Source organism: Rattus norvegicus, chromosome 1 (genome assembly GCF_036323735.1).
Source record: "Rattus norvegicus strain BN/NHsdMcwi chromosome 1, GRCr8, whole genome shotgun sequence".
In the NCBI taxonomy this organism is placed as follows: Eukaryota; Metazoa; Chordata; class Mammalia; order Rodentia; family Muridae; genus Rattus; species Rattus norvegicus.
In genome coordinates, this window is record NC_086019.1 from 88,385,554 (window position 1) to 88,413,551 (window position 27,998).

The 27,998-nt window shown below is 50.0% G+C and overlaps 1 protein-coding gene across 1 annotated transcript; it reads right to left on the minus strand.

Annotated features, from left to right (window-relative positions):
* Nucleotides 1-163: 163 nt before the first annotated feature.
* Relb (RELB proto-oncogene, NF-kB subunit) lies at nt 164-27,827 on the minus strand. Its single transcript, NM_001427140.1, has 11 exons — nt 27,617-27,827; nt 26,502-26,552; nt 16,376-16,704; nt 14,262-14,419; nt 12,858-12,949; nt 11,687-11,818; nt 9,651-9,755; nt 8,174-8,389; nt 7,435-7,503; nt 7,241-7,318; nt 164-882 (listed from the first exon to the last, which is right to left on the minus strand). The coding sequence occupies exons 1-11, from the start codon at nt 27,666-27,668 to the stop codon at nt 494-496; spliced, it is 1,671 nt and encodes a 556-aa protein (NP_001414069.1). The 5' UTR covers nt 27,669-27,827; the 3' UTR covers nt 164-493.
* Nucleotides 27,828-27,998: the final 171 nt, after the last annotated feature.

Sequence of the window (27,998 nt, forward strand, 5' to 3'; positions counted from 1 at the left end):
TTGTGATCTCCCATGTGGATGCTGGTATTGAACCTAGGTCCTCTGGAAGAGCAGCAGTAACTCTTAACCGCTGAGCCATCTGGCTAGCCTCTTAACTACAACTGTTTTGTTCCACACAAACCTAGTGTTTCCTAAGCAAAAAAAGAGAGAAGACCCCAAAGGCTCAAAAAACTAATTTTTATTGGGAAAACTGAACAAACAACCTACCCCCTTCTTCAGGATTGGGGAAGAAGACTGGGGATCTGCTCCCTATCCCCTATGTACAATCTTGAGATTCTGTCCTGAGAAGGGGTCCACCTGCAGGAGCCCCTTTTCCTCTCCGGACTCCGCATTCTGTTTAATGGGCTCAAAGAGAACAGGCGCTCACCCCATCTCAACAGCACTGCAGACGTCCGACTCAGGATGAGGAAGCTGGAAGACTGATCAAGGTTGGCTTCGGGGATGGAGTGCTGGACCACAAGCCTCACCCACTGCCTCCTGGTCAACTCAGAGGCTACGTGGCTTCAGGCCCTGGGGACAGGAGGCCACCCCCGAAGGCTGCCTCTCGGTACTGGTTAGGGAACATGTTGCTGCCCACAAGGCTAGCAGTACCAACATCCCCAGGGCCCGGAGCTGCAAAAGAGTCCAGCGACAGGGGCTCTGGGCCAGGAGACTCCACGACCGTGGCCCCTGCACCCCCATTACCCACCACAGCACTGGCAAGTGGTGGTGCTGGGGGCAGCAGGTCCAACATAGTGAAGAGCGTTGGGGCAGAGGGATCGTAGGCAAAGCCATCATCCAGGAGGTCAGGGCCGCCAGGAGGCTCCAACCCAGGAAGGGATATGGTACCAGGGAAGAAATCAGTGTCTGCTGACTGCAGAGCCGATGGCGGCAGGAACAAGCCTGATGAGGAGAGAAGAATGGCAGGCTTTACCTCTGGCCAGACAGTAACTAACTTGGACTCCATCTTGGGCCTTTAACCCTAAGCAGAGTAGAAAGGAAGTACTACCACTCTCCTCATTTTTAGCGTGTATGGATATGTGTGTGAGTGTGTACATGATGTATGTGAGTGGACATACCTGCCACCATAGTGCATGGGAGGAGGTCAGAGTTCAACTTTGTGGAGTCACTTCATTCCCGCCACCTTTACATGGAGACAGAACTCAGGTCCAAGCTCCATGGTGGTGGTGGGGGGTAGCGGGGGAACAACAACTGTCCCTACTGAACCAGCACACCAGACCACATTTTTTAATGTGCATGAGTGTCTGCCTTTGTGTATAATAATGTATATATGTATGTACAACACATGTGAGTTTCCCAAGACCCTGTCTTTAAGGTTGGGAGGGCTGGAGGGATGGCTCAGTGGTTAGGAACACTTCCTCCTCCGGCAAAGGCCCAGAGTTGGGTTCCCAGCCCCCACTTCCAGCAGTTCAAATCTATCTGTAACTCAAGATCCAGAGGGATCTGATGCCCTCTTCTGGCCGCCACGGGCAATTGCATATCTGTGGCATACACTCACACAGACAAAGATGGAAGTGAAAATAAAGGCGGGGTCTCGGGCCATCCAGACCTCTCATTGGTTAAAGGTGCTTCCTGACATCCCTGATGACTGATGCCAGGTCAGACCCGGAACCCCCATGGTGAAAGAAGAAAACTGACTCATGTAAGTTGTTTTCTGATCTCCACATGCAACCAGCATGTATGCACCCACACGCATGCAAAATAAATAAATAAATGTTGTTTTTATAAAACTTAAAAACAAGACGCGGTCTCTTACAAACCAGGCCGAACTCAAATATGCTAAATAGCCTATAGTGATTTGAACTCCAGATTCTCCTGCATCCACCTCCTAAGTGCTACCACATCTGATTTATTTATGTGGTGGTGCTGCAGATCAAACCGAGGCTTTGCACATGTCCCCCAGCTGCACCGCTCCTTTAAAAAGCAAACCGAGGCAGAAAGAGCAAGCCAGCCTCAGCTGTCTATTCCCAGAACCCGAGCAGAAGCCAGGCTCCAGCAGGGAGCAGGGCTATGGACATAGCTGCGGGCGACTGGGTAATGGGGGCCAGGGAGAGAGAGCATCAGAGAAAGAGAGACTGAGACTCCCTTGCAGCCACTGTGGAACTCACAATTCTTCTATCTCAGTCTCCCAATTGCTGGTATGAACGCCATACCAGCCCTCTCTTCTTGTTAATGGCATCCATCTGAAAGGGACTGAGGAACTACAGAGATCAGCTTGGCCTAGGGGCGTGACAACAGGGAACTGCGTTGATTGGTTGATTGTTAATTGACACAGGAAGACCCGTCACGCTGTGAGAGGCAACATTGCCTTGGTAGGTGGTCTCGGGCTGGGAAAATAAAGCTCAATCCTGAATCCCCTTCCTACCCACCCCCCACATACATATCAGATGTACATCTCCGTCTTCACGTGGGTCCCTAACGCCTGGAGCAGGGGCTGTCCCAAAAGCTGCTGCCTGTCTGGAATACGTTTTCCCCTAGCTGGGGTACCTTGTCTGGTCTCAGTGGGAGAGGATGTGCTTAGCCTGCAGAGACTTGATGTGCCAGGGTGGGGCATAGCCAGGTAGAGCCTCCGCCCTCTCAAAGAAGAAGGAGAAGGAGTAGGGAGTGTGAGAGGGGGCACCCGGACAAGAAACAGGAACAGAGATCCAGATGTAAAGTGAATAAATAAAAATAAATTTAAAAAAAAAAAGCTACCTGAGCACGGGTCTGGCAGGGAACAAGCCAGCCATGGCGTTCCTCCATGGTCTCTACTTCAAGTTCCTGCCTCGACTTCCCTCAGTGATGGTCTGTGACCCAGAGCTGAGATAAACACCTTCCTCCTCCCCTACAGAGCTGTAACTTGATTCTGGTGTTTCTCACAGCAGCAAAATGAAACTAGACTGTCTCTGGTGTTGTGCCAACAGAACCATGGGGTGCCATGGCAGCTGCCTTTGACCAGGGAATCTACTCAGTGAGAAGGGCACCAGACCCTTCCTGGAGCAGTTACCTCTCCCGTTTCCGTAAAAGGTGAAACAATGTTCCAGCCTCCTGTTTGGAACCTGATGTGAATGCAAATAAACATGGAATGACCTTAGCCAGGACTGGTCTGGTGGCCCTCATGGTTTTTTTTTTGTTTTTTTTTTTTTGTTTGTTTTTTTTTTCTTTTTTTCCGGAGCTGGGGACCGAACCCACGGCCTTGCGCTTGCTAGGCAAGTGCTCTACCGCTGAGCTAAATCCCCAACCCCATGGTGGCCCTCATCTTTAACCCTAGCAGAAGCTGGAGGATCTCTGAGTTTAAGATCAGCCTGGGCTGCCTAAGAGTCTGCATGAGGGGTTGGGGATTTAGCTCAGTGGTAGAGTGCTTGCCTAGGAAGCGCAAGGCCCTGGGTTCAGTCCCCAGCTCTGAAAAAAAGAACCAAAAAAAAAAAAAAAAAAAAGAGTCTGCATGAGATAAAAACCACATACTCCGGATTCCTCCGCTATTTTCCAAGGTTGTTTTCTAATTACCACAATGTAGGCTTCAAGTGACTCTGGCCTCAGGAATGAGGGCGGGGCCACAAGACTTGGGGGACACATGATGGCAGCTGGAGGAGGAGCCAAGCGTTGCTAGGGAGAAAGTCATGCAATAGATACCGGCTGCAGGAAAACCAGAGAGGGCAAACAAATAGCAAACCCCCCCTGGCAGCAACCCCCTGGCTCTGGTGACTGGAGACTGGCTGGGACTTGGGTGCTCTGGGCAAGCTGAGGGTAGTAGGGAAAAATTCTGTTCTTCCATTTTTTTCTCTCTCTCTCTGTGTGTGTGTGTGTGTGTGTGTGTGTGTGTGTGTGTGTGTGTGTGTGTGTGTGTGTGGTCAGAACTGGCCAGCAGGTGGCTGTGCTGGGAAAGGCTCTGGAGATGGATGAGCTGAGCCCCATCCTTGTGTCCTTGTGCCCACTGCTGTCAGTCACACAAATCCCTGCTCCTCCACACAGATGTCTGCATGTCCAGCTTTTCGCCCCACTGCAGATCCCCGACCCTGTGACCTCAGACTCGGCTTGTCACCTCTCTGAACCCCTGGTTTTTTAAATCTTCGAAAAGCGAGGCACCACGTTATGAAGATGTGCGAACTTAGGAATAAACAGGAAGCCGGCTTAGGGGGTCTGTCACTGGGTGTCTGTAAAAAGGGACTCACTTGGGTCTAGGGCTATAGCTCAGTGGGAGAGTGCTTGCCCAACATGCAAGAGGCCCTGGGCCCAGTTCCCAGGACCATATGAACCCAGAGTGACAGGACGAACCTATGGCGGAAGCGCTTGAGAGGCACAGGAAGAGAGACCACAAGTTCAATGCCAGTTCTCCACTGTCAGCCTGGTGAGTGAGAGACCTTTAAAATGAGACTGAAGAACTGGCTCGGCCCTAGTGGCTCAGACCTGAAATGCCAGCACTTGGGAGGCTGAGCCAGGATTCCATGAGCTCCAAGCCAACCTGTGCCGGACTGACAGACTGGCTGAAAATTACAACAAAATTGAGGGCCAGGTGTGACGGTGCCCACTTTTAACCCCAGCACCTGAGAGGCAGAGGCAGGAGGATCTCTGTGAGTTCCAGGCCAGACAGGGATGCAAAGTAAGACCCTGCCTCACACAAACCACTGGGCTGACAGACGGGTCCGTGGACAATACTTCCTGAGTGAGCAAAGCTGACTCCCAGATTCACAGTGTAAGGAGAGAGGGTGGGAGGCCGGGGGAAGGGAGGGCGGTGTTGGGGGACCAGTTCCTCACAGTTGTCCTCTGACCTCTACGTGGGCACTTACACACTCACACACAGATGACAATAAACTTAATTTAGTTAAGAAAAATTTAAACTACTTTTGCTGGATGTGGTGAGGCAGCCTGTAATCCCAGTATTTGAGAGTCTGAGGCCCCAGTATTTGAGGTCCTGTTTTAAAATTATATTCAAGGGCTGGAGAGATGGTTTAGAGGTCCTGAGTTCAAATCCCATCAACCATATGGTGGCTCACAACCATCTGTAATGGGATCCGATGCCCTCTTCTGGTGTGTCTGAAGACAGCTACAATGTATTCATATATAGTAAATTAATTAATCATTAAAAAAATTATAGGTTGGGGATTTAGCTCAGTGGTAGAGCGCTTGCCTAGGAAGCGCAAGGCTCTGGGTTCGGTCCCCAGCTCCGAAAAAAAGAACCAAAAAAAAATTATATTCATTATGTGCATAAGTATTTTGTCTGTTCATCAGGTGCACGCAGTGTCCATGGAGGCCAGACGAGGGCAATGGGTTACCTGGAGCTGGACTTAGAAATGGTTGTGAGCTGCCAAGTGGGTGCTGGGACTCGAACCCTGATCCTCCACATGGGCAGTCAGTGGAGCCACCTATCTCTCCAGCCCCCACCCAAGCTTGCTTTCATTTATGGAGATAGTTTCTGAAACAAGAAACAACAAATAAAATAAAAAGTTCAACCCACAGCACACTGTGTTCTTGGACCGGCTCCCACACAGGTACCAACCAGGCCTGACCCTGCTTAGCTTCCCTGACGAGATCAGACACATCCATATGGTATAGTCAGAGATTGCATCTGTTTTTGTTTTAAGATGGGATTTCGTTTAGCACACGTGAGCCTTGACTTCATATATTTTTTTTTCTTTTTTCTTTTTTTCGGAGCTGGGGACCGAACCCAGGGCCTTGTGCTCGCTAGGCAAGCGCTCTACCACTGAGCTAAATCCCCAACCCCTGACTTCATATATTATAGCTAAGATGACCCTGCACTTCTGACCTGCCTGCCTTGACTTCTGAAGAGCTGAGTGAGTGCCACCACATCCAACCTGTGTGGTGCTGGGGACAAACGCAGGGCTCTGGGCAGCCCAGGTGACTGCTAGCTGCCATGTGAGCCACAGCCCGGCCCGGAGTGAACGACGATGTGCAAGGCAGGTCGCTAAAGGCCCTCCCGGGGCTGGTGAGGTAGTTTGACAGGTAAAATACTGCTGTGAATGCCTCATGCCCTGAGTTCAACCCATGGAATACTTTCATAGTGAGGGAATGAAAGAATAGAAAAAGTTGGATCTCTGTGTTTTGCTGATTATTATTACTATTATTATTATTACTAGTAATTATCATTTTGAAACAGGCTCTCAGTGTGTGGTCAGCCCTGGCTGGCCTTGAACTCACAAAGATGCACCTGCCTCTGCCTCATGGGTGCTAGGGTTAAAGGTGCTCAGTTGGTTTTTGGCCTCCATACAAGTCATACACATATCAGACACACGTGATAAATAAAATAATAAAATAAACTTGAAAGGTATTTTTAAAAAGATTTTCTAAGGAGCCCTGAGGCTCAGGGATGTGGAACAACCCAGCAACTGTGTCCCTGCAGAGAACACGAGCGTCCCCTACTCTGACTCCAAAGCCTTCTGACTACTCCTCTGTGGGAAGGTATGTCTGACACAAGGTCTCTCACAGAGCCCCCAGTGTGTCTTGGAACTTTATGTAGACTGTGTTGGCCTCCAACTCCTGGTAATTCCCCTGCCTCAGCCTCCTGAATGCTGGGATCATAGATGTGAGCCACTGCCAGACTTCTTGACCCCTTATTCTTTTTTTTTTTTTCTTTTTTTCGGAGCTGGGGACCGAACCTAGGGCCTTGCGGTTGCTAGGCAAGCGCTCTACCACTGAGCTAAATCCCCAACCCTTGACCCCTTATTCTTTGTACTCCATGTTGCTAGATAAGTGGTCAGCTACTGACCTTGGGCAAGCATTCAGAGGATGTAAAGAAATCAGAAAAGGGTTCAGGATGGCTCAGGGGGTGAGAGCACTGGCTGCTCTTGCCAAGGACACGGGTTCCATTTCCAGCAACCCCATGGCAGAATCTGACACCCTCTTCTGGCATCTGTAAGCACCAAGCATGCATATAACGTGCAAGCAAAATACCCAAACATAGAAAATAAAATATTCTTTTTAAATTATGGGGGGAAAAAAGAAGCCAGAAGGGGCTGCAGGGGTTGCTCAGTGATTAGAAGCACGTACTACTCTTCCAGAGGTCCTGAGTTCAATTCCCAGCAACCACATGGTGGCTCACAGCCATCTGTAATGGGATCTGATGCCCTCTTCTGGTGTGTCGGAAGACAGTGACAATATATATCTATATATATCTATATCTATATCTATATCTATATATATATATATATATATCTTTAAAAAAAAGAAAAGAAGCCAGAAAAACAGGGTCAGGGGCTTCCTGTTAGCATACACAGAAAGGAGGGGCTACAGACACCACACTCACCGGAGCTGTGGCCAGGCAGGAAGTGGTCCAAGAACACTGGTTTCTTTTTCCGTCGCTTGCTTTCAATTCCATGTGGATCTGAGGGGGAGGTGAAGATGAGGGTTCCATATCCCAACAACCACCCACCCCAAGCAGGTCACTCGTACCCTCCCAGGGACCTAGCGATGAGTGTAGGCAGGGGTAAAGGGACACACCAGAGCTGCTCAGCTCTCCAAGGACATCAGGCAGTCCCCGCTTTCGCTTCTTGTCCACACCATAGCTGTCTGTTCAGGAGAGCAGAGGTATCCAAACGTCATACATCAGTTAAACACAGAGGTCGCTATGACAGTCAGTCACAGAAGTCACTATGACAGTCACAGAAGTCACTATGACAGTTGGTCACAAGGGTCGCTATAAAAAGGAAAGGCTCTTCACTAACTTATGTAAGTAGATTTCTATATCCTAATAGGATAAAAGCCCAATGCGGTTCTCTCTGGATCCTACCTCAGGACCTTGGCCCTGGCTAATCACATGGCTTTCCTCCTGTCTCTCTCCTCCTCCCTGTGACCACCTCTATAGCATGTGTGGAGCCCAAATGCCAATCTTGGTGCTCACTCCTCATTTGTCATCTAACTTCCTCTTTTGTTATGTTCTTTTGTTTTAAGATAGTTTCTTAGTGGCCTGTGGTTTGCTGTCTAGCCTGGGACTTGCTGGTCAGACTAGGCTGGCCAGAGAGTCTCAGGAGTCCAGCTGATTCCGTCTTCCCAGTGCCAGGGACATGCGCCTCCCTGGCTGGCTTTCTGCAGGGGTGCTGGGAATTGAACTCAGGTCCTCATCCTTGCAGGGCAAGCCCTACACTGACTGAGCTACTGCCCCCGGGCCTGCTTTCTTTCTGCTTCTCATATCTCCCCAAAGACCTGGTCTCGGGGTGGGGGTCGCTGCGTGAGTGGTTACCATGGTCCCGAGGCAAGTACGTGAAGGGCAGCGGCTCGCTGCAGACCCCGTCTGTGAGCCGCTGCAAGAACACGTTGACCGTCACGGGCTCTGAGATCTCCAGGTCCTCGTATGGTGGCGTTTTGAACACAATGGCGATCTGCCTGTGCACGTCAGCTTGAGAAAAGTCAGCACGACCTTCCCAGGAAGCTGTGCTGAACACCACGGATATGTCCTCTGGTAGGGTGGATCGGGGGGAGAATACAGCTAAGCCAAGGGCATGAGACAGTCCACGGGGTCCCTACTCACTCATTCTACCCTAATCAAACCAGTATTACAAATGATAAAAGGGGGCTGGAGAGAGGGCTCAGCGGTTAAGAGCACTGACTGCTCTTCCAGAGGTCCTGAGTTCAATTCCCAGCAACCACATGGTGGCTCACAACCATCTGTAATGGGATATGATGCTCTCTTCTGGTGTGTCTGAGGACAGCTAAAGTATACTCATATATAATAAATAAAAATCTTTAAAAAAATTTAAAAAAAGGATCTGATGCCCTCTTCTGGTGTGTCTGAAGGCAGCTACAGTGTACTTACATATAATAAATAAATAAATCTTAAAAAAAAACAAAAGCAAAAAACAAAACAAAACAAAAAAACAACAAATGATAAAAGGACCCAGGGAGGCCCAGCATAGTGGTGCACCCCCTTAATGCCAGCACTCAGAGGGTAGAGGCTGGACATTCTTGAAAATTTTAAGACAGCCTGATCTACATAATGAGTTTCAGGCCAGCCAGGAAATCACAGTGAGCCCCTGTCTAAAACATACAAAAACAAACAAACAAACCCAATTACCTAGCTTCTCTACACCAAAGAGAGTAACACAGGCATGGTGACAAAGACATGCAATCCCACTACAGGAGCTGAGCAAATTAGCAAAACTCCTGCCTCCTGCCAGTAATCAGCAGAGACTGAGGCTGGAGAATTGTGAATTCTAAGTAAAACCTGGAAGACTAAAAATTTGATGTAAAAGGCCTAGGGATATAGTTCAGTGGTACAGAGTTTGTATAAAATCCTCCAGGGAGAGCCCGGGACTTGGATCAGGGTAGAGCCCTGCCTAGAATCCCCCAGGGAGAGGCTGGGGGCGTGGCTCAGTGGTAGAGCCCCTGCCTAGAATCCCCCAGGGAGAGGCTGGGGGCGTGGCTCAGTGGTGGTACAGCCCCTCCCTGGGGAATTCTTGGCAGGTTCTCTCCCGATAGCCACGCCCCCGGCCTCATAATGCACCTGTGCAGTTGCATCCCAGCACCGCAGCATCCTGAAAGAGCGCTGCACAGACCTGGTTGGCTCCAAGGCTTCCATACTTGGCAGACCTGAGCGGGCTCATAAACCCCTCGCCTGCATCTGTGTGCCCTGCAGCTGGGCTCTGACTGTATCCAGAGCGCTGCCCTGTCTAACCAGCACCGCCTTCCCCTCTGTCCATACAAGACTATGGACCCCTCACCTTTTTGCACCTTGTCACATAGCAAGTACAGCTCCTCACCACCTGTGCATGGCCCGCTCTCCTTGTTGATTCGGCAAATCCGCAGCTCAGAGGTGTTGGTGGACTCTAAAAAGAAGAGTGGAAGGAAAGGCAACAATTGAGCCATCACAAGGTACTTGCTGACAGGTGGGCGAAACACCCCATCCAGGTGGAACGCAGGATGCTTAGGCAGGAGGGTACGACAGACAGTAGCCAGAACTCTACTCTGAAGTCCGCTTAGTGTGGCATGATGAGGGTGACACAAGACCCCTAGATCAGCGCTTACAACCTGCAGTACTGTTTTGTTTGTTTCCCAAAGTGGAAGTTTTGGAACACAGGATCGTATACTGGTTAGGTAAGAATTCTACCACTGAGCCACGCCCCCAGCCCCTCACTGGGGGATTCTAGGCAGGGGCTCTACCACTGAGCCACGCCCCCAGCCCCTCACTGGGGGATTCTAGGCAGGGGCTCTACCACTGAGCCACGCCCTAGCCCTCATTTTGTATTCACTGGATTAATATTGATCAGCTGCCCAAACTGGCCTTGGATTTACCATCCTCCTGCCTGATCCTCCCATGTGGTTGGAACTACAAACATGTGTCACCATGTGTGTCAGCAACCTGACCTGATGTTCTTATAGTACACCATCACCTGATCCACAGTCCTTGTCCTTTTGGTAACAGCTCTCAAAACTAGGGACCACTCCTTATCAGCCATGATAAGTCCTCCCTTAGGTCAGCGATAATCTTAAAGGCTAGACTGAGTCAGAGCATTCCCTCCCCATGGCCACTGCTGATTAGTTAGAGGTTGTGCAGAGGCTATGAGCAAAACCTGCATATTGTCAGCTATGGTAATGTCTGCTTGCAACTGCACCACTGAAGAGGTGGTGGCAGGAGGATTGCTAATTTGCTCAGATATGTATCGGGATCTTGTCTTAATTAATTAATTAATTAATAATACAGGCTGGGGTGGGGATGTAGCTCAAGTGCTTCACTGATATGCACCAGAGCCTGGGTTCAATCCTTAGCCCCAGGAAATGGGTTATGGTAATCCATGCTGGTCCTCTCAGCTCTTAGGAAGGAGGAGGCAGCATAACAGGGAGCCCACCAGGCTCCAGCGCAGAGTTCCCAAGCAGTGGTCATACCGGGGTCCCAACTAAAATCAGTGGACTACAAAATAAAACGCAAAGCTGTGAATGTGGAAGGGCCCCATGGGAAAGGGAGAAGACGGTGAAATCAGTGAAGAATCATAATGCACTAGATATGTGTGTGTGTGTGTGTGTGTGTGTGTGTGTGCGCGCGCGCGCGTGTGTGTGCGCGTGTGTACACATCTGTCACGGAACAGAGTCCATCAGTGAAAAGCTCCAGACAAAAAGAGAGATGCGGGCTGGAGAGATGGCTCAGCGGTTAAGAGCACTGACTGTGGGGTTGGGGATGTAGCTCAGTGGTAGAGCGCTTGCCTAGCAAACGCAAGGCCCTGGGTTCGGTCCCCAGCTCCGAAAAAAAGAAAAAGAAAAAAAAAAAAAAAGAGCACTGACTGTTCTTCCAGAGGTTCTGAGTTCAAATCCCAGCAACCACATGGTGGCTCACAACCATCTGTAATGAGATCTGATGCCCTCTTCTGGTGTGTCTGAAGACAGCTACAGTGTACTTATATATAATAAATAAACAAATCTTTAAAAAACAAAAAACAAAAAGAGAGATGCATACAGAAACAGACAAGGCACGGACTGTAGAAGCCTATGGGATGGCACTGCCCATCCCGAGCTTTGGATGTGAACGTGATGTCTGGGGCTATGGCACTCACCATGTGCCCAGGAGGGAAAAAGAGAACGGACGTGGAGACCCAGCTCCCCTGAGACTGTGAGCACCAAGCCTCTGTGTAAATGTATCAGGCAAGAAGGAAACAGAAAACAATCAAAACCCACAATGATGCCCTGCTCATCCATGCCACTGTCCCGGATACATTCCCATGCCTGTGACAACTCCCTCCTGGTGAACATGGTACCCGTGACTTACTCTTGTCGTAGACAGGCTCAGAGAGAATGGGGTCCATGCGGTGCAAATGTCCCTGCTGGTCGCGATAGGAGGCCTGGAAGCAGATCCTGACAACATTCATGTCGACCTCCTGATGGTTCTTCAGGGAGCCAGCTTGGAGAGAGCAAAGGGAGGCCTCGGTCAGCTGAGCTGCTGCAGGCACAGTGATAAAGGGGAGGGCGCTAAGGCGGGGTGATGGATGCTTGTCCCAGCACTGGGGAGATGGAGGCAAGAAGAGTCAGTGTTCGAGGTTATCCTCAGCTACATGGTAAGTTCAAGGACAGCCTGGCCTACCTTGAGGCCTCGTCTTGAAAATCAAAATGGGAAATCGAATAAAGGGGCAAGTGAAATGGCTCAGCCGTGAAAGGCGCTTGCTGCGAAGCCTGAGAGCTGATTTCATTTGCTGGAGCCCACCAGGGAAAAGCTGACTCCCCCAGGACACCCCTGGAACTCCATAGGCGTGCCCACACCGTGGAAAACAGACATGTAGCCACACAAAAGAAATACGTGTAATAGTTTTTAATTTCCTTTTTTTTTTTTTAAAAAGAAAAAAGTGGCTGGAGAGATGGCTCAGCGGTTAAGAGCACTGACTGCTCTTCCAGAGGTCCTGAGTTCAATTCCCAGCAACCACATGGTGGCTCACAACCATCTGTAATGGGATCTGATGCCCTCTTCTGGTTTCTGAAGACAGCTATAGTGTACTCAAATACATAAGATAGATAAATAAAGTTGAGAAGTGGTGACGCACGCCTTTAAGCCCAATGCTCAACAGGCAGAGGCAGGTGGATCTCTGAATTTGAGGCCAGCCTGGTCTAGAGAATGTGTTCCAGGACAACCAGGGTTATATAGAGAAACCCTGTCTTGAACAACCAAAAAACAACAACAATAAAAAAACAAAAACAAAAACAAAGAAGATCCAAAACCAAACCAAAACACCCCCCCCCAAAAAAAAAGAAAACCAACCAACCAACTGGAACAAAAACCAGCTAAGGGGGCTGGGGATTTAGCTCAGTGGTAGAGCGCTTGCCTAGGAAGCGCAAGGCCCTGGGTTCGGTCCCCAGCTCTGAAAAAAAAAAAAAAAAAGAACCAAAAAAAAAAAAAAAAAAAAACCAGCTAAAGGGACAGTGGCTAGGGAGACAAGTGGGGCACCTACCATTGTAGGGGTCAATTCCCAGCTGGATCTTACGCTCAATGGCAGCTTCGATTTCCTTCTTCCTAACACACTGGATGCCCAAGTTGTTAAAGCTGAGTGGGAGACAGAGAGGTGGTGAGGGGTGGCATCCAGTGGACAGGACAGGCAGCTGCACAGATGCTGTAGGCACAAGGCAAGGAGGAGCATGGGAAAAGCCTGGGACACTAAGCTCTCACAGGCCACCAGGAGGCACACTGTCGTGAGACCTAGAACCTGCCTTACTCTTTCCTGTAGGAAGGCTAGCCTGGTTCCTTTACATAGTAACAAAGGTGCAAAGAAAGCCTGGATTCTCTGCACTGGGGAAGCTGGATCCTGAATTTGGGGCTAGCCTATGGGCCTAGAAAAACACTCCCTCTAAACTAAGTAGAAGATTAAATGGAGCCAGGCCTTTAATCCCAGCACTCGGGAGGAAGAGGCAGGCGAATCACTGTGAGTTCAAGAGCAGCCTGGTCTACATATCGAGTCCAGGAGAGACAGGGCTATTACATAGAAAAATGCTGTCTTAAAAACAAACAATAAATAAATACTCAATAAATGGCTGCGGTTGTACTCTTAGCGCTCAGGAGGTAGAGGCAAGAGGATCATCAATTCAAAGTCAGTGGGCAGGGCGCCCTTTAATCCCAGCACTGCAAGGCAGAGGCAGGCAGATGTTCTCTGTTCAAGTTTCAGGCCAGCCAGGGCTACAGTGTGAGACTGTCAAAAGAAAAAAAAGTGAAGGTCATCCTCAGCCACGATAGTGAATTTTGAGGCTAGCCTGGCCTATGTGAGTCCTTGTCTCAGAAACAAAAGCTAGGGTCAATTAGATGGCTCAGCAGGGAAAAGTCTTTGTCAGCAGTATAAACTACCCCAGGTCAACCCAGGGAAGCCACACAGTGGAAGGAGAGAACCGAGTCCCATACGTTGTCCTCTGACACGGGCAACTCCGCTAAGTTGGGTCTGGAGTCCACGGGCAGCTCTGATGTTAACAGTACATCTGTGCTCCCTTCCCTCTCTGACCCTCTATCTCCTCTACAGAATGCAGATAAGTAGGATGGGTGTGGGCTGGGCTGGTGGCACTTGCCTATAAAGACTGAGGCAGAAGGGGCTCAAATTCCAAGTTAGTTTTGACTACATGGCAAGACACTGTCTCAAAAAGCAAAATGAAAAGCAAATATGGAACGGATGTGAACGTGGATGGTGGGTGTTCAGTGTGGTGCACGCTATAGCATTGTCCACGCCTAACTTTCCCCGTCCATCCAAGATGAGCAATAGGGAGGCTCTGGCCAAGATGCCGATGACCTGGGCTTTTCCAGGTGCTGATGTTCACCTTTGGAATCTCTATGAGCAGAGGTGAGAAGCTGGGGGTCAGAGGTCAGGGTCTGGTACCTGTGCCGGGGGCTGACGTGAGGCCGCAGCCGCACCCTGCAGACGCCGTCCGTGCAGTCTTTCCCCACAAGGCTGTGTGGGTGTACCCGGTGTGGCCAGTCCTTCCACACCAGGCACGCCGTCACCTCCACCTCCCGCAGCCCGCCACAGTCTCGAAGCTGTAGGAAGACATGGGCTTGTTGGGAATTTGGTGGACCCCTGTCCCCATCCAGGCTCCCTGGGGCTCCCTTGTCGCTAACCCCACCTCTTCTCCCTAGAAAACCAGGGCAAGAAAACCAGGGAAAGGCACTGCTTACAATCTCTAACCTACGAAAAGCTGGAAACATGTCAACAGTGGCCAAGTAGCCTTGCAACAACGTGCCCTCCCTTCCTCCTCCCTTCCTGTGTCTCTTCCTTCCTACCCACACCTGTTCTGTTGGATTTTTCTCTTAACACAGTTTTGAAACAGGATCTCATGTACTCGATAGTCCAAGTCTCCTCTTATCTGCTATGTAGCCAGGCTGGCCTTGAACTCCCGACTTTTCTGGCTTAGCCTTCCAAACGCTACATTACAGGTGTGAGCCACCCATTCTTCCTTGGATTTTTGAGATACGCCTCATGTAGCCCAAGATCGTCTAGAACTCACTATGTAGCTGGTGGGTGAACTTGAGCCTCTGATCCCCCTGTCTCCACCTCCAGAGTGTTGGAAGGCCTGCACCGGTACATCAGACACATAAAACATGTACTTTTTGGCCTAAAGAGATGGCTCAGTGGTTAAGAGCACTGACTGCTCTTCCAGAGGTCCTGAGTTCAATTCCCAGCAACCACATGGTGACTCACAACCATCTGTTATGAGATCCGATGCCCTCTTCTGGTGTCTGAAGACATCAACAGTGTGTGTATATATATATTTTTTTTTCACATTTTTTTGAAATGTACTTTTTTTTTTCGAGACAGGGTCTCACTATGTAGACCAGTCTGGCTTCAAACTCATAGAGAACTGGCTGCCTTTGCCTCCTACATGCTTGGATGAAAGGCCTGTGTCAGCAAGCATGGTAGATGCAGTCCTAAGAGCTGAGCAAACATAACTGAGAGAGAGAGAGAGAGAGAGAGAGAGAGAGAGAGAGAGAGAGAGAGAGAGAGAGAGAGAGAGAATATGCTGGACATACAGACAGAGACAGAGAGACAAGGTAGCTGGACAGGATGACATACACCTGTAGTTCCGCCTAAGTTTGGGGGCTGAGACAGAAGGATCTCTTTGTGAATAGCAGTGTTTGGGGTCAGCCTGGGAAACATTTGTAGATTCCGGTTCAAATGTTCAAGCAATCACAACAAAAAACAGGCCTGATAGTGTAAGCCTGTAATTCCAGCTACTCATGAGTTGAGGAATGATAGAAAGTTAAGTGCCAACCTGGGCGACAAGTATGTGACCCAAGATAAAAATTAAAATCAGAACGCTGGGCATGGCTCAGTGGTAGAGTCTCCGCCTAGAATCCCCCAGGGAGGGCTGGGGGTGTGGCTTAGTGGTAGAGCCCCTGCCTAGAATCCCCCAGTGAGGGGCTGGGGGCGTGGCTCAGTGGTAGAGTACTTCCTTGCCTAACAAAAAAAAACCTACGTTCACTTCCCATTGCTGAAAAAATCCAATAGAAAAGCTGACTTCTTATTCAGTAGCCATAGGTGATGGGGGAGACAATAACCAGTCCCAGTAGACTGCACTGACTCTCTCCATTTTGCTCTGGATCTGTGTCTGGGCTCTGCTGGCCTGGTCTCTGAAAGCAGCCTAGTCTGTGACATACACTTCACGGTGAAGTTTGAGTCAGTGCTTCCCTCTAGTGGCGAAATGGGAGGTTGAGGGTAACTGGATGGCACGCCTTTGGGATCCAGATGCTAATTTGTCATTGGAACAGCCTCACACGCGATGTCATATAGCTTGTTGTTGTCTTCGTTGTTTTAAAGAAAGGGCCACACTCTGTAATCCAGGATGGCCCCTCTATCCTCCTGCCTCCCAGCCTCTCTGGAAGCGCCGGGGTTTGTAAGTGTGAGCCACCACCCAGGCCCTTTCGAGGTTTGCAGAAGGATGCAGCCCGGCGATCCTGTTACCAGGCACCACAAGGGCACAGCAGCACAACACGCACCTCGATGGCGGGCAGAGTCTTGCTGGCTTCAGTGCTGCTCTCCCCGAGGATGCTGCCAGCCGAGCGACCCTCGCACTCGTAGCGGAAGCGCATGCCACGCTGCTTTGGCTGCTCTGTGATGACCAAGTATGGCCGTGGGCATGGGCCGGGTGATACCAGCCTGCCCAGTGTGCAGTTCCAGGGCGGCGTGGCAGGAGGCGGTGGTGCAGCTGGGCCCAGAGTGACGCTGCTCAGTGAGGCCGGCCCGCGGGGCACCAGACGAGGCATCTCACTCAGCTGTGCCCCGTCCAGGCCGAAGCCGTTCTCCTTAATATATTCGTCGATGATTTCTGCGGGACAAACAGAGGAGACCGGTGAGGCTGGGGAGGGACAGGGCTAGGTTCCTTTCCTGCCTTCTCACACTTTCTCTGCTTGGTTTTCCTTTTTGTCCTTTGGTTTTTTTGGTGGTTGTTTTGATTTGTTTTTAGTTTTCCGAGACAAGGCCTCCTTGTGTAGCTGTGGCTGGCCTGGAACCAGGCAAGTCTTGAACACATAAAGATCCACCCTCTGCTGGAATATATACCACACCCTGTAATTCACCCAATTTTTTTTCTTGATTTGGGTTTTTTTGTTTGTTGTTGGTTTTGCTTTTTTGGAGGCACGGTTTCTCTGTGAAGCCCTGTCTCCCAATTCCCATTCTTGGTAAAGCCGGAAACTCACAGAAATCCCCCTGCCTCTGCCTAAGAATGTTGCAATTAAAGGTGTGTACTACTACCCTGGCTCAACCTTGATTTTTCTTAAAGATTTTTTTCTCTTTGTCTGTGTGTGTGTGTGTGTGTGTGTGTGTGTGTGTGTGTGTGTGTGTTGCCTGCATATATGTCTGTGCACCACTTGGAGGGTCCAGTGCCCTCAGAAGCCAGAAGAGGGCATCAGAACCCTTAGAACTGGAGTTACCAGTGGTTGTGAGCTGCCATGTGGATGCTGGGAATCGAACTTTGGTCCCCTGGAAGAGCAGCCAGTCCTCTTAACTACTGAGCTAGCTTTCCAATCCTCTAAAGATCTGTAAAAATTACACGTATGCATTCGTCTATGTAGGGGTGTGTGCCAACGAGTGCCCAGGTGCAGAGGCCTGAAGAGGGTGTCAGATGTCCTGGAGCTGGGCTTGCAGGTGGCTGTGAGTCTCTTAACATGAGTGTTAGAAATCAAACGAGGGTTCTGTGGGAGAACGACTAGCACTCTTAACCACTGAGCCAGCACTCCAGCCCTTCCCTTTGGGTTTTTGAGACAGGGTCTCACCAGGTAGCCAAGGCTGCTCTCCAATACAAGATCCTCTTGCTTCTGCCTCTCTAGTGCTGCGAATACAGACAAGGGCCAGGAGAAACTCCATGTAGCACTTTCACCACTGGGCCTCTACTTAAAAACCATATTCACTTTCCCTGGAAGCTCCTTCAACCACTGTTGCCCCACCCACCACCTATCTCCCAACTGGACTGCGGCAGTTGCCAGGTTGTATTTGTGCATTTCACACAGCCAAAGGGATTTCGTTAGCACCAACCCATCCCTCTTTTGCCTAGAAGACTCCCATGGCTCCTGACTCCTTTACTGCCAACAATGTCCTCACATAAAACTTGCCTCAAATATGGATATGGTTCATTAGTAGAATGAACTCCAGTAAGGAGGTTGGGGGCGTGACTCAGTGGTAGAGCCCCTGCCTAGAATCCCCCAGTGAGGGCTGGGGGTCTGGCTCAGTGGTAGAACAACTGCCTACAATCTTAGTGAGGAGCTAGGGTAAGGATCAGTGGTATAACATTGCTTAGCATGGAGGCATGAATTTGAGCCTTCCCCTGGCCTACACGGCAAGATCCTGTCTCAAATAAACAGAGGGTTGCAGCTCCATTGATAGAGTGCTGGCCCAGCATGCACAGGGATTAAGCTCTGGGTTCCACCTCAGCACTACATCCAATCCCAGCCCCAAGGAGGTAGAGAGATGGCAAGCAGAAATTTAACGTTATCCTCAACTAGATGGTTATTTTAAGGCCAGCCTGGGATACTTTTTTTCTTCTTGATTTTTCAAGTCAAGGTTTTTCTGTGTAGCCCTAGCTATCTGAAACTCACTCTATAGACCAGGCTGGCCTCAAACTCACAGAGATCTGCCTGCCTCTGCCTCCCAAGTGCTGGGATCAAAGGTGTGCACCACTGCCCAACTTCAACCTGGGCTACTTGGAACCCTGTCTCAAAAACAAACAAAACCATCCTTAAAGTCCATTCTCTGAGGAAAAAACAGCTTAACTCTTTCTGTTTCTTTTACCCACCTAGTGTGGTGACCTTTAGGGCCATGAACTTGTTCCTCCTCTCTTCCAGTTCCCAGCTTTCCCTCCTTTCAACCCATAAGGCACCTCATGCTGCTGCCCCCTCTGTGAAAGCCACACCTCTTCACCTTCCTCCCCCTTTCTTCTCTGCCCTTTTATCTCTCCTTTTTCACTTTGTAGCCCAGGCTAGCCTAAAACTCACTATGTAGTTCAGACTGCACTCAAATTCTTTCTGTCTCTCATTTTCTTTTCTTCTTCCTCCTCCTCTTGTTTTTTTTTGTTTATGTTTTTGTTTTTGTTTTTGTTTGTTTTGTTGTTTTGAGACAGGGTTTCTCTGTGTAGCCCTAGCTGTCCTGGAACTGGCTCTGTAGGCCAGGCTGGCCTTAAACTCAAAGATCAACCTGCCTCTGCCTCCTGAGTGCTGGGATCAAAGGGGAGCACCATCACCCCCTGGCTCAAATTCTCTTTAATCTTCCCGCCTCCAACTGTGATTGTGGAGACTCAGGCATGGATCTGACCTACCTGCCCCTGCCTGTGGGTGCAGAGGTCCAGGTATGAGATGTGGGCATGCCTGGCTGCACTGTGTCTTCCCAGACACGCCCCTCTGCCAAGTCTCCCCCTAACCCCTCTTTCCCCTGCTCATTCTGTGTTCTCCCTGACCACTCCACAGTCCACACTGCTAGCTCCTCCAGGGTAATGATTTAGTTTTGTTCAAAGCTGGATTCCTGGTGCCTGGCACTGGGTCCGGCACAAGAAAGACCATTGTCACCCACGAGTGAGCACCGGCCATGGAGAACGGAAGCACAGACACCTGCTGAGTGTGCTGGAGTTTGGGAGCATCCCTTGCTCAAATCCCTGGTACTCCTCGAATCACACCAGAGCCTGCTCCCATCAAACAAGGTGTGTCCCAGCTCTACCAGTGCCAGGACCCTCATCCTCCCAAACACCTGCCTTCTGATACTCACCCAGTTCATCTGTGGAAGGAAGAGAAAAGAAAGGTGAAGGTCAGACACCATCAGACATGAGATCTACACAGACTCCCCCACCCTGTCCCAAGGCAGACTTCCTGAAGCTTCCATCCCCAATCGCCTTCGTCCCTTCTATCCCTTCAGTTCTTAATGTTGGGGACCCAGGAACTCAAGACCCCCCCCACCCAACACCTGCCATCCATTAACAGCCTCAGACCAGGAATGATTAGTGTTGCCAGGAACTCGTGGAACACAGAGAAAGGGGAGCTCTGTGTGAATTTGGGGTGTGGATTTGTGTAGCTGACAGACATGAACGGTTCTTAATAAACTGTGCATACATTCCATCCTGAAAGTCCACCTTGGGCCCGAAGAAACTGATCAAACTGGGGGTGCTGCCCACTCTGCATACTAGCCCAGCTCCCAAAATCTCAGGCCCACCCCTATTTTGCAGAGGGAATGGGGAGGAGAGGGTAGCAACCACGCTACATACCTAGTGAGACCTCATCTCTTCCCCAGTAGAAATCAACAACGACGTAATGGAAACCAACCTCCCCATACAGGACTGGGGGAGCCAGAGGAAGCAAATGGGCCCAGAAGTCACTCAGCAGGGAGGGTCACCCAACTGACTAGAGCGTTCCTGTGAAAGCTATTGGCTGGGGACTGATCACATAGTATCCCAGGCTCTGCCAGGTCCCTCCTCCTCCCCTGCCTCCTGCCCTTCTTTCTCCACACTCCTGGGAGTGGCTCCTGGCAGCCCGAACTTCGCCCCCGAACAAGGCAGTTTTCATGCACCCCTTATCTCATTTATCTGTGAGATCGGTAGATGCCAAGTTCCCTTCCAGTGAGATCAGGAATGCTAAGGCTTTGAGATCGGAGGGGACCTGACAGGACCAACCTCCAAGTATTTTGTTTGGGAAAACCCTTCTTAGATGAACCTGGAGATGCAGAGACAAATTTGAACTTCCAGGTATTGTGGCATGGGACTGTATTCCCAGGACTAAGACAATGAAGCAGGTCTTGAGGCCAGCCTGGGCTACACAATGAGCTTCAGGTCAGCCTAGGCTAAAGGGTGAGAGACCTTGTCAAAACCAGACCAAACCTCAACTCAGGAAATTCTACTTGGGGGTCCTGGGAGCTGGGTGTGAGCCACACCACTGCCATCCTGGCATTCAGGATGCTGTGGATGGAGGGCTGGAGCTCTTCCAGGCCAGCCTGGGTAACTTAGAAAGATACTGAACTCCAACAATCAAACGGAAAATGTGGCTCTCAGGCAAGGTCCAGAAGATCCGCGCTTTCCTGTCATTTGTCTAAGACACACTCAACTTGAGTACGGAAGAGTGGGGACCACGTCTGCCATAGTCTCACTTTACCCCCAGTTCTGCTTATGCCTGGCACATCAGAAGGGAGGAATTTGTCCTTCCACTTGCCCTGCTCCATCAACCTGTCCCCACCCTACTTCTGAATGTCATTGACCCCACGATCTCTTCACAGTCAACACTGCCTTTTATAATCCCACCTTTAATTGTTTATAGAACTGCTTCCTTGTCTGGGTAGGGAGTAGTCCTGTAAGGACAGGGCTGGGACTGACTATCTTGGTTACTGCTATGACCCCAGCAATGACCAGCACTGAGTCTGATGTAGAACTGGTACTCAGTAAATAATAACCGAATGGATGTAATCAGGAGCGACTTGGGAACCTCAGTGCTGTGATTCAGACCACACAAGCCTCAGTTCATACTTGTCCTTAACCAGCATGCGGGTCACCCCCGTGTCCAACACCATCCCCTGCCTTTCTACACCTCTGAAACTCTCATTTCCTATGCCCGCATCAGGGCTTCTGGGGTCCATTCTGAGAGAAGTCTAGGCATAGACAACAACTGAGGCTATACAGCTCTCCCACTAAGATCCAGCTGGCTCTGTCTTCCAAATCTCAGGAAATAATGTTTATGATTGTTTTGTTTTGTTTGAGGTAGGATCTTACTATAAACAGGATCACCTCAAAGTCGAGATCTTCCTGCCTCAGCATACTCAAATATGGGGACTCCAGGTATGGAGGGGTGGGTTTTTTGTTTTTGTTTTGTTTTGTTTTGTTTTGGTTTTTTTTTTGATGTAATAAGCAAAGGCGAGGTTTATTACGGAGATCTATTACGGAGATCTCCGGGCCGACACGTATCCCGAGCAGGAGACAGAGGTGTCGACGGAGGGGTGGTTTTGATTCGAAAGTCCTGTTTTCAATTGTTTGAGTTTTTTTAAGATTTATTTATTTTATTTATATGAGCACACTGTAGCTACCTTCAGACACACCAGTAGAGAGCATTGGATTCCGTTTTAGATGGTTGTGAGCCACCATGTGGTTGCTGGGAATTGAACTCAGGACCTCTGGAAGAACAGTCAGTGCTCTTAACCACTGAGCTCCTCTCCAGCCCCCCAATTGGTTCTTGATCTATCAATAAAGATGCCACGAACCAATTACTGGGCAGAAAGAATAGGTGGGACTTCCAGGTCCTGACAGACAAGCTGGAGGCCCCAAGGAGAGGAGAGGGAGAGTTTATCATGCTTGGGAAGGAGAAAAGCCAAGCAGGCATGTGAGACCTCGGGCAGAGCGACTACAGGAGGGCAGTTATAAATGTTGAGCTGGGACAGAGGGTGGCTGAGCAGCTGAAATCGAGTGCAGATTTAGACTGCTGAGCTAGGAATACCCGGAAGGGCACACTTGCTGAGGTAGATCGGGGCACCCGGCAATTGGGCCAATAGAGGCAAGTTAAAAGTGAACAGTTGTGCGGGTCTGTGTTTTTCATCCGCAGAATCAGTATTCTCTGGGCAGGGGCTGGTATCTTGGTCCTTTCCCCGAGTTTAGTCAGGGTAGTAAAAGCTACACAAAACAGATGGCATGGCTCCAAAGGGGAAGGCAAGAATCCACTATTAATTTAAGAATTCTCGGATGGATTACACACACAGTGGTAAAAATCTAGGAAGAGAGGAGAACTGGTTTCTCAGCGAGCAGAGTGCAGGGTGTGGGACAGGGAAATTTAAACAAAGGAACACGGAGCCTCAGCTCTCAGATGCTGGGATTGCCTGCTGTGCAAAGAGACAGTATGGCCACTCTGAGGCAGAGCCAGACAGTAAAAGCTGCCTGCTTCCTACAAGCAGGTAATTAAAGGATAGATTTTTTTAAAAAGTGATTTAATTGTTTTTAAGAATAGAAGGTGTGTGGGGTTGGGGATTTAGCTCAGCGGTAGAGTGCTTGCCTAGCAAGCGCAAGGCCCTGGGTTCGGTCCCCAGCTCCGAAAAAAATAAAGAAAAAAAAAAAAAAAGAATAGAAGGTGTGGGGACCTGGAGAGATGGCTCAGTGGTTAAGAGCACTGACTGCTCTTCCAGAGGTCCTGAGTTCAATTCCCAGCAACCACATGGTGGCTCACAACCATCTGTAATGAGATCTGATGCCCTCTTCTGGTGTGTCTGAAGACAGCTACAGTGTACCCACATACATGAAATAAAAAAAAAAAAAAAAAGAATAGAAGGTGTGATGGTTTGTATATGCTCAGCCCAGGGAGTGGCACTATAAAGCATGTGACCTTGTTGGAGTGGGTGTGTCACTGTGGGTGTGGGCTTTAAGACCCTCACTCTAGCTGCCTGGAAATCAATAAACAAGGCTAGTAGGAGATTCCAACAGGCGTGCTGGCAAGTACATTCAAGCAGGCGAAGAAGTGCAAATCAGAAGAAGTGCAAATCTTCCTTCTTCCAATGTCATTATGCAGGTCTCCGGGAGAAGCTGTGACCCAGATTAAAGGTGTGGATCACCACGCCTGGATCTGGGACTGAAGGGAATACAGATTTTTCCCAAGCCGCATGGGGGATTTCTACCTATGGTCCAGAACTGATACAAAGACCTTAAGATGAGAGGCCGAGAGCAAGTTAGTAGATGCAGAAAATATTGAGCTCCAGAGAAGAGAGAAGTTAGGGAGATTGAATGAAAAAATGTTTTAGAGAAGATTTGAAAAAGTCTTGCCAACAATTTCTCGGGATCTTTAAACACGGCCTATTCATGGGATTTCTGGGATTCTTTTTCCTGGTAGGACATAGATAAAGCTGGGACACAGGCTTATACAGTAAGTAGACGTAGATAATAAAACATTGAGACATTCGATCTTAAAAAGTTAGATCAAAGGCAGGGAGGGGGTAGGTCACCTAGCCTATCTCAGACAGTAGAAATTCAGGCCTTGATAATTATATAAAGATCCTGGAAAGAGGTCCATACAGTAAGTAGACAGAAATATTAAGGTCAGGGCAAAAGATGGCAGAAATACTGTCTAATCAGCTGAAATTTGTTCAGATTGCTTTATTTTCTTTGATTTGTTTTATCAAAATGAGTGTGGTTTTGAGTTTGGCAGTGACACTATTAAGAGGTGTGGCCTTACTGGAGTGGGTGTGGCCTTGGAGGAAACGTGTCACTGGGAGTGAGCTTTGAAGTTTCAGATGGTCAAGCCAGGCCCAGTATCACTCTCTCTTGTTGCTGCCTGCTGATCTGGATATAGAAATCTCAGTTACTTCTCCAGCCTTACGTCTACCTTCATGCCACCATGCTTCCTGCAATGACAGCAATGGACTAAATCTCTGAACTGTAAGCCAGCCCCAGTGAAATGTCTTTCTTTGTGAGTTGCTACAGTAAGCTGGGTGGCAGTACAGTTTATACCCTTACTCAGGGCACTTGGGAGGCAGAAGTGGTCTCTGAGTTTGAGACCAGCCTGATCTATAGAATGAGTTCTAGGACAGCCAAGGTGGGGCAGTTTGAATGCAATTGCCTCCCTAGGTCCATAAGGAGTAGCACTGCTAGATGGTGTGGGCTTACTGGACTAGGTGTGGCCTTGCTGGGGATGGGCTTTAAGTTTGCATAGTCTCGAGCTACACCCAGTGTGGCATCTAGTCTTCCTCTGCTGCCTGCAGATCAAGATGTAGAACTCTCAGCTCCTTCTCCAGCACCAAGTCGGCTTGCATGCTGCTGTGGTTTCTGCCAGGACAATACTGAACAAAACCTCTGAAACCATAATTCACAATTAAAGGTTTTTATGAACGTTGTCATTGTCCTGGTGTCTCTTCACAGCAATAAAAACCCCAAGACAGGGTGGAACTCAGGGCCTTGTACATGCTCAACAAATGTTTTACCACTGGGCTACACCACCAGCCCTTGAGGTTTTTTGTTTATTTAGTTCACTTTGAGACAGTTTCTTTTTTTTTTTTTTTTTTTTTTTTTTTGGTTCTTTTTTTCGGAGCTGGGGACCGAACCCAGGGCCTTGCGCTTCCTAGGTAAGCGCTCTACCACTGAGCTAAATCCCCAGCCCCTTTGAGACAGTTTCTTATGCTGCCCAGTATGATATTTTGGATGAGAATGGCTCCCATAGACTCATATGTTTGAATACTTAATCTCCAGTTGGTGGAACTATCTGGAAAGTGTTAACAAATGTGGCCTTGTTGGAGGAAGTGTATCACTGGGCATAGACTTTGAGGATTCAGAAGGTCCTACCCTTCCCATTTTCTTCTCACTCTCTCGGCTGCTCTCTGCCTTATGCAGATGCGCTCTCAGCTAGTGCTCCAGCCTATGCCTGCCTGTCTGATGCTAGTCTCCCTACTAAGATGGTCATTGGCTCACCCTCTGAAACTATTTTTTTTTTTTTTTGGTCTTTTTTTCGGAGCTGGGGACCGAACCCAGGGCCTTGTGCTTCCTAGGCAAGCGCTCTACCACTGAGCTAAATCCCCAGCCCCCCTCTGAAACTATTAAGTCCCAATAAATCCTTTGTCTTGGTCATAGTGTTTTTTTCCCAGCAATAGAAAAACAACGGAGACACTCAGATAGGCCTTGAACATGACATGTAGCGGAGGATGACCTTGAACTCTATCTTCCTGTTTTCACCCCGAGCTACTGGAATCACAGGTGTGAATCAATAGGCCCCATTTTATAGAGTGCTGGTATCAAACCCAGGGCCTAGGTAAACTCTCAACTGAGCTACATCTTCTGTTCGTCTTGTGTGTGGGTTTGTTTTGTGTTTTGATACAGGGTACCACTATAAGCCAGGCTGGCTTCCAACTCATTCAATGGCCTCAAATTTGTGCCCATGCCCCTGCTTCAGCCTCCCCTGTGCTGAGAACATTACAGTACAGTACAGGCATGTACTGCCATTTGGTAATTGTTGTTGTTGTTATTGTTGTTGTGAGACAGCTTTCTCTCTATAGACCTGGCTGTCCTGGAACTCACTCTGTAGACCAGGCTGACTTCACTGAGATCTGCCTGCTTTTGCCTCCTGAGTGCTGCGAATAAAGGTCAAGACCACCCCTGCCTGCTCCCTCTCCCCACTTTAATGAGGCTTCCAGATAATTTGAATGCACATGGTCTGAGAGCTACCACTGTCTAAGTAAAAGCGATTACTGCTTTTGTTATCATGACTATGCCACTAACAGTTACCACTAATCGGAAAACGGTGAACTTGTAAGCATCGACTCATCTAACTTTCTCCATCCCCACAAAGAAAGAAATGGGTATGAAATTCATCATACAGATGGATAAAACTGAGGTAGTTTTAGGGAAATCTCTTGTGGATTCACCCAGTGAGGGGGTGGTAACATCATTTCTGAGATTCAGTTCCAAGGTCCAAGATAATGGATGGTGGGGATCATCTAAAAGGGCTTCTACTTAGGGATCAGCATTTAGAACTATACACCTTTCTGATAGCCTTGGAACTATGGGCAAGTAAGGACTCACTGACCAGCAGGGAGAGACAAAGGTTGCAAGTGGGTACACTCATTCCCTCTCCACAGGAGCTCCTCCAATCCTATTTCCTACAAGCAGATGGGCAGGGACCGAGGAGGGTTGCTCACCTGTGGTCCTGGACAGCGAAGGGATGTCACTGGAACCTGGGAGACGGAGACCTGGATCAACAAATGCAGGACCAGAGACTCTGACAACCCTGCTCCTTTCTCTGGCTTGGCCCTTTGAACAAAGTCCCTCTTCCTTACCTAGCTCAAGTGAGGCCACCCTTCTCACTCTAACTCTTGACAAAGTTCTGACTTTTCCTTTCTGCCCTTGACCCCGCCAGTCACCACCCAATATCTGCTACTTTCCCCACTAAGGTGAGACTTGGAGGACTCCTGATACTTCAGGAAAACCCCCCGTACCCCCCCCCCGTCTCCTTTCTTCCCTCAGGGCGAAATCCGAGCCCCAATACTTTGTCACTAGAGAACTTTCCTCTCCCCATTTCGCTAAAGGCCCCGCCCCCTTTCAATCCCAGCATCAGGCCCCTCCCTTCGTTTTCTGAACAAGCCCCGCCCCGTCCCTAAACCTGTCACCACGTCCCGTTCCTTCTCCCCCCCCTACCCCCCCACCCCCGGTAAGTCCCGCCCACTCACTGAGCCACACACCTCTTCTTGCTCTTGGAGCCTGACCCCGCCCTTATTTCCTGTCAAGCACAGTCCTGGGTCCGCCTCCTCCAGGTCAGGCTCCGCTCCCCCTTAAATCTTGAAGCTAGGCCCCGCCTCTTTCTTTGCCTTTAGGCCTTGCAGGAGGGTCCCCCTTGTTTGGAGAGCATAAAGCTACTTCCTCGAATTAGGCTCCGCCCCTTACTCCTTAGCGCAGCCTCACCCACTCTGTAAACCAGAAGCCTCCTCTAGAAGTTTGTCCCGCCCCTACGGGCGTCCGGCTCCTCCCCTTCAGAGTTATGCCCCGCCCCTCCCCTCGATCGCCGCCGGGCCCGCCCCCTTCTTTGCCTCAGGCTCAGGCCCCGCCCCCTTCTCACTCTTTAGCGGGACGCCTAGCTTGTATCTCCCCGGCAGGACCCTTCACCATCCTCTACCTTCTGCCTCGTCCCTCACGCAGTGTCCCCGCCACCCTCGTACTCTCCGCACCGAAGCGCGAAACCTGCGGGAATCCGCAGATGACTCCGAGCGCCCCGAACTCCCCCAGACCGGCCCCGCCCCAGAGGTTCCACTTTGCTTACCCAAGGCCCCTAGCTCGGGCGCGGACTCTCTGGCAGCGCGGCGACTCGGCATGGCCCGGCCCGTAGGGACCGACAGCCCAAAGGCAAGCTCAGGGCGAAGCGCGCACGAGGGCAAGCCGGGCAGCCGGACAGCCCAGTCTGTTGGGACGATCACCGGCCGGGGAAGCCGCGCAAGGATAGGGCCGAAGGCCGGGTTGGACGCACGGCGCCCGGGGCTGCGGGGGGCGCCGGGCCGAGCGGGCGGCGGGCGGGGGCGGGGCGGCGGAATTCCCCGGCGCCGCCGGCCTGCGCGCCCATTGGCTCACACCCCTCCGTGACGTCACGGCAAAGGGAATGGGAAAACCCCCGCTGCTCACGTGACTGCGGGGGCGGGGCCGGCCGG

What these genes read in the sequence shown, in the direction of transcription:
- Relb (NM_001427140.1), bottom strand. Translation starts at nt 27,668, where the DNA reads ATGCCGAGTCGCCGCGCTGCCAGAGAGTCCGCGCCCGAGCTAGGGGCC. An exon ending in TTCGCTGTCCAGGACCACAG is followed by an intron (nt 16,705 to 26,501) that starts GTGAGCAACCCT and finishes TTTGTCCCGCAG; the next exon opens with AAATCATCGACGAATATATT. An exon ending in GTACTTGCCTCGGGACCATG is followed by an intron (nt 7,504 to 8,173) that starts GTAACCACTCAC and finishes TCTCCTGAACAG; the next exon opens with ACAGCTATGGTGTGGACAAG.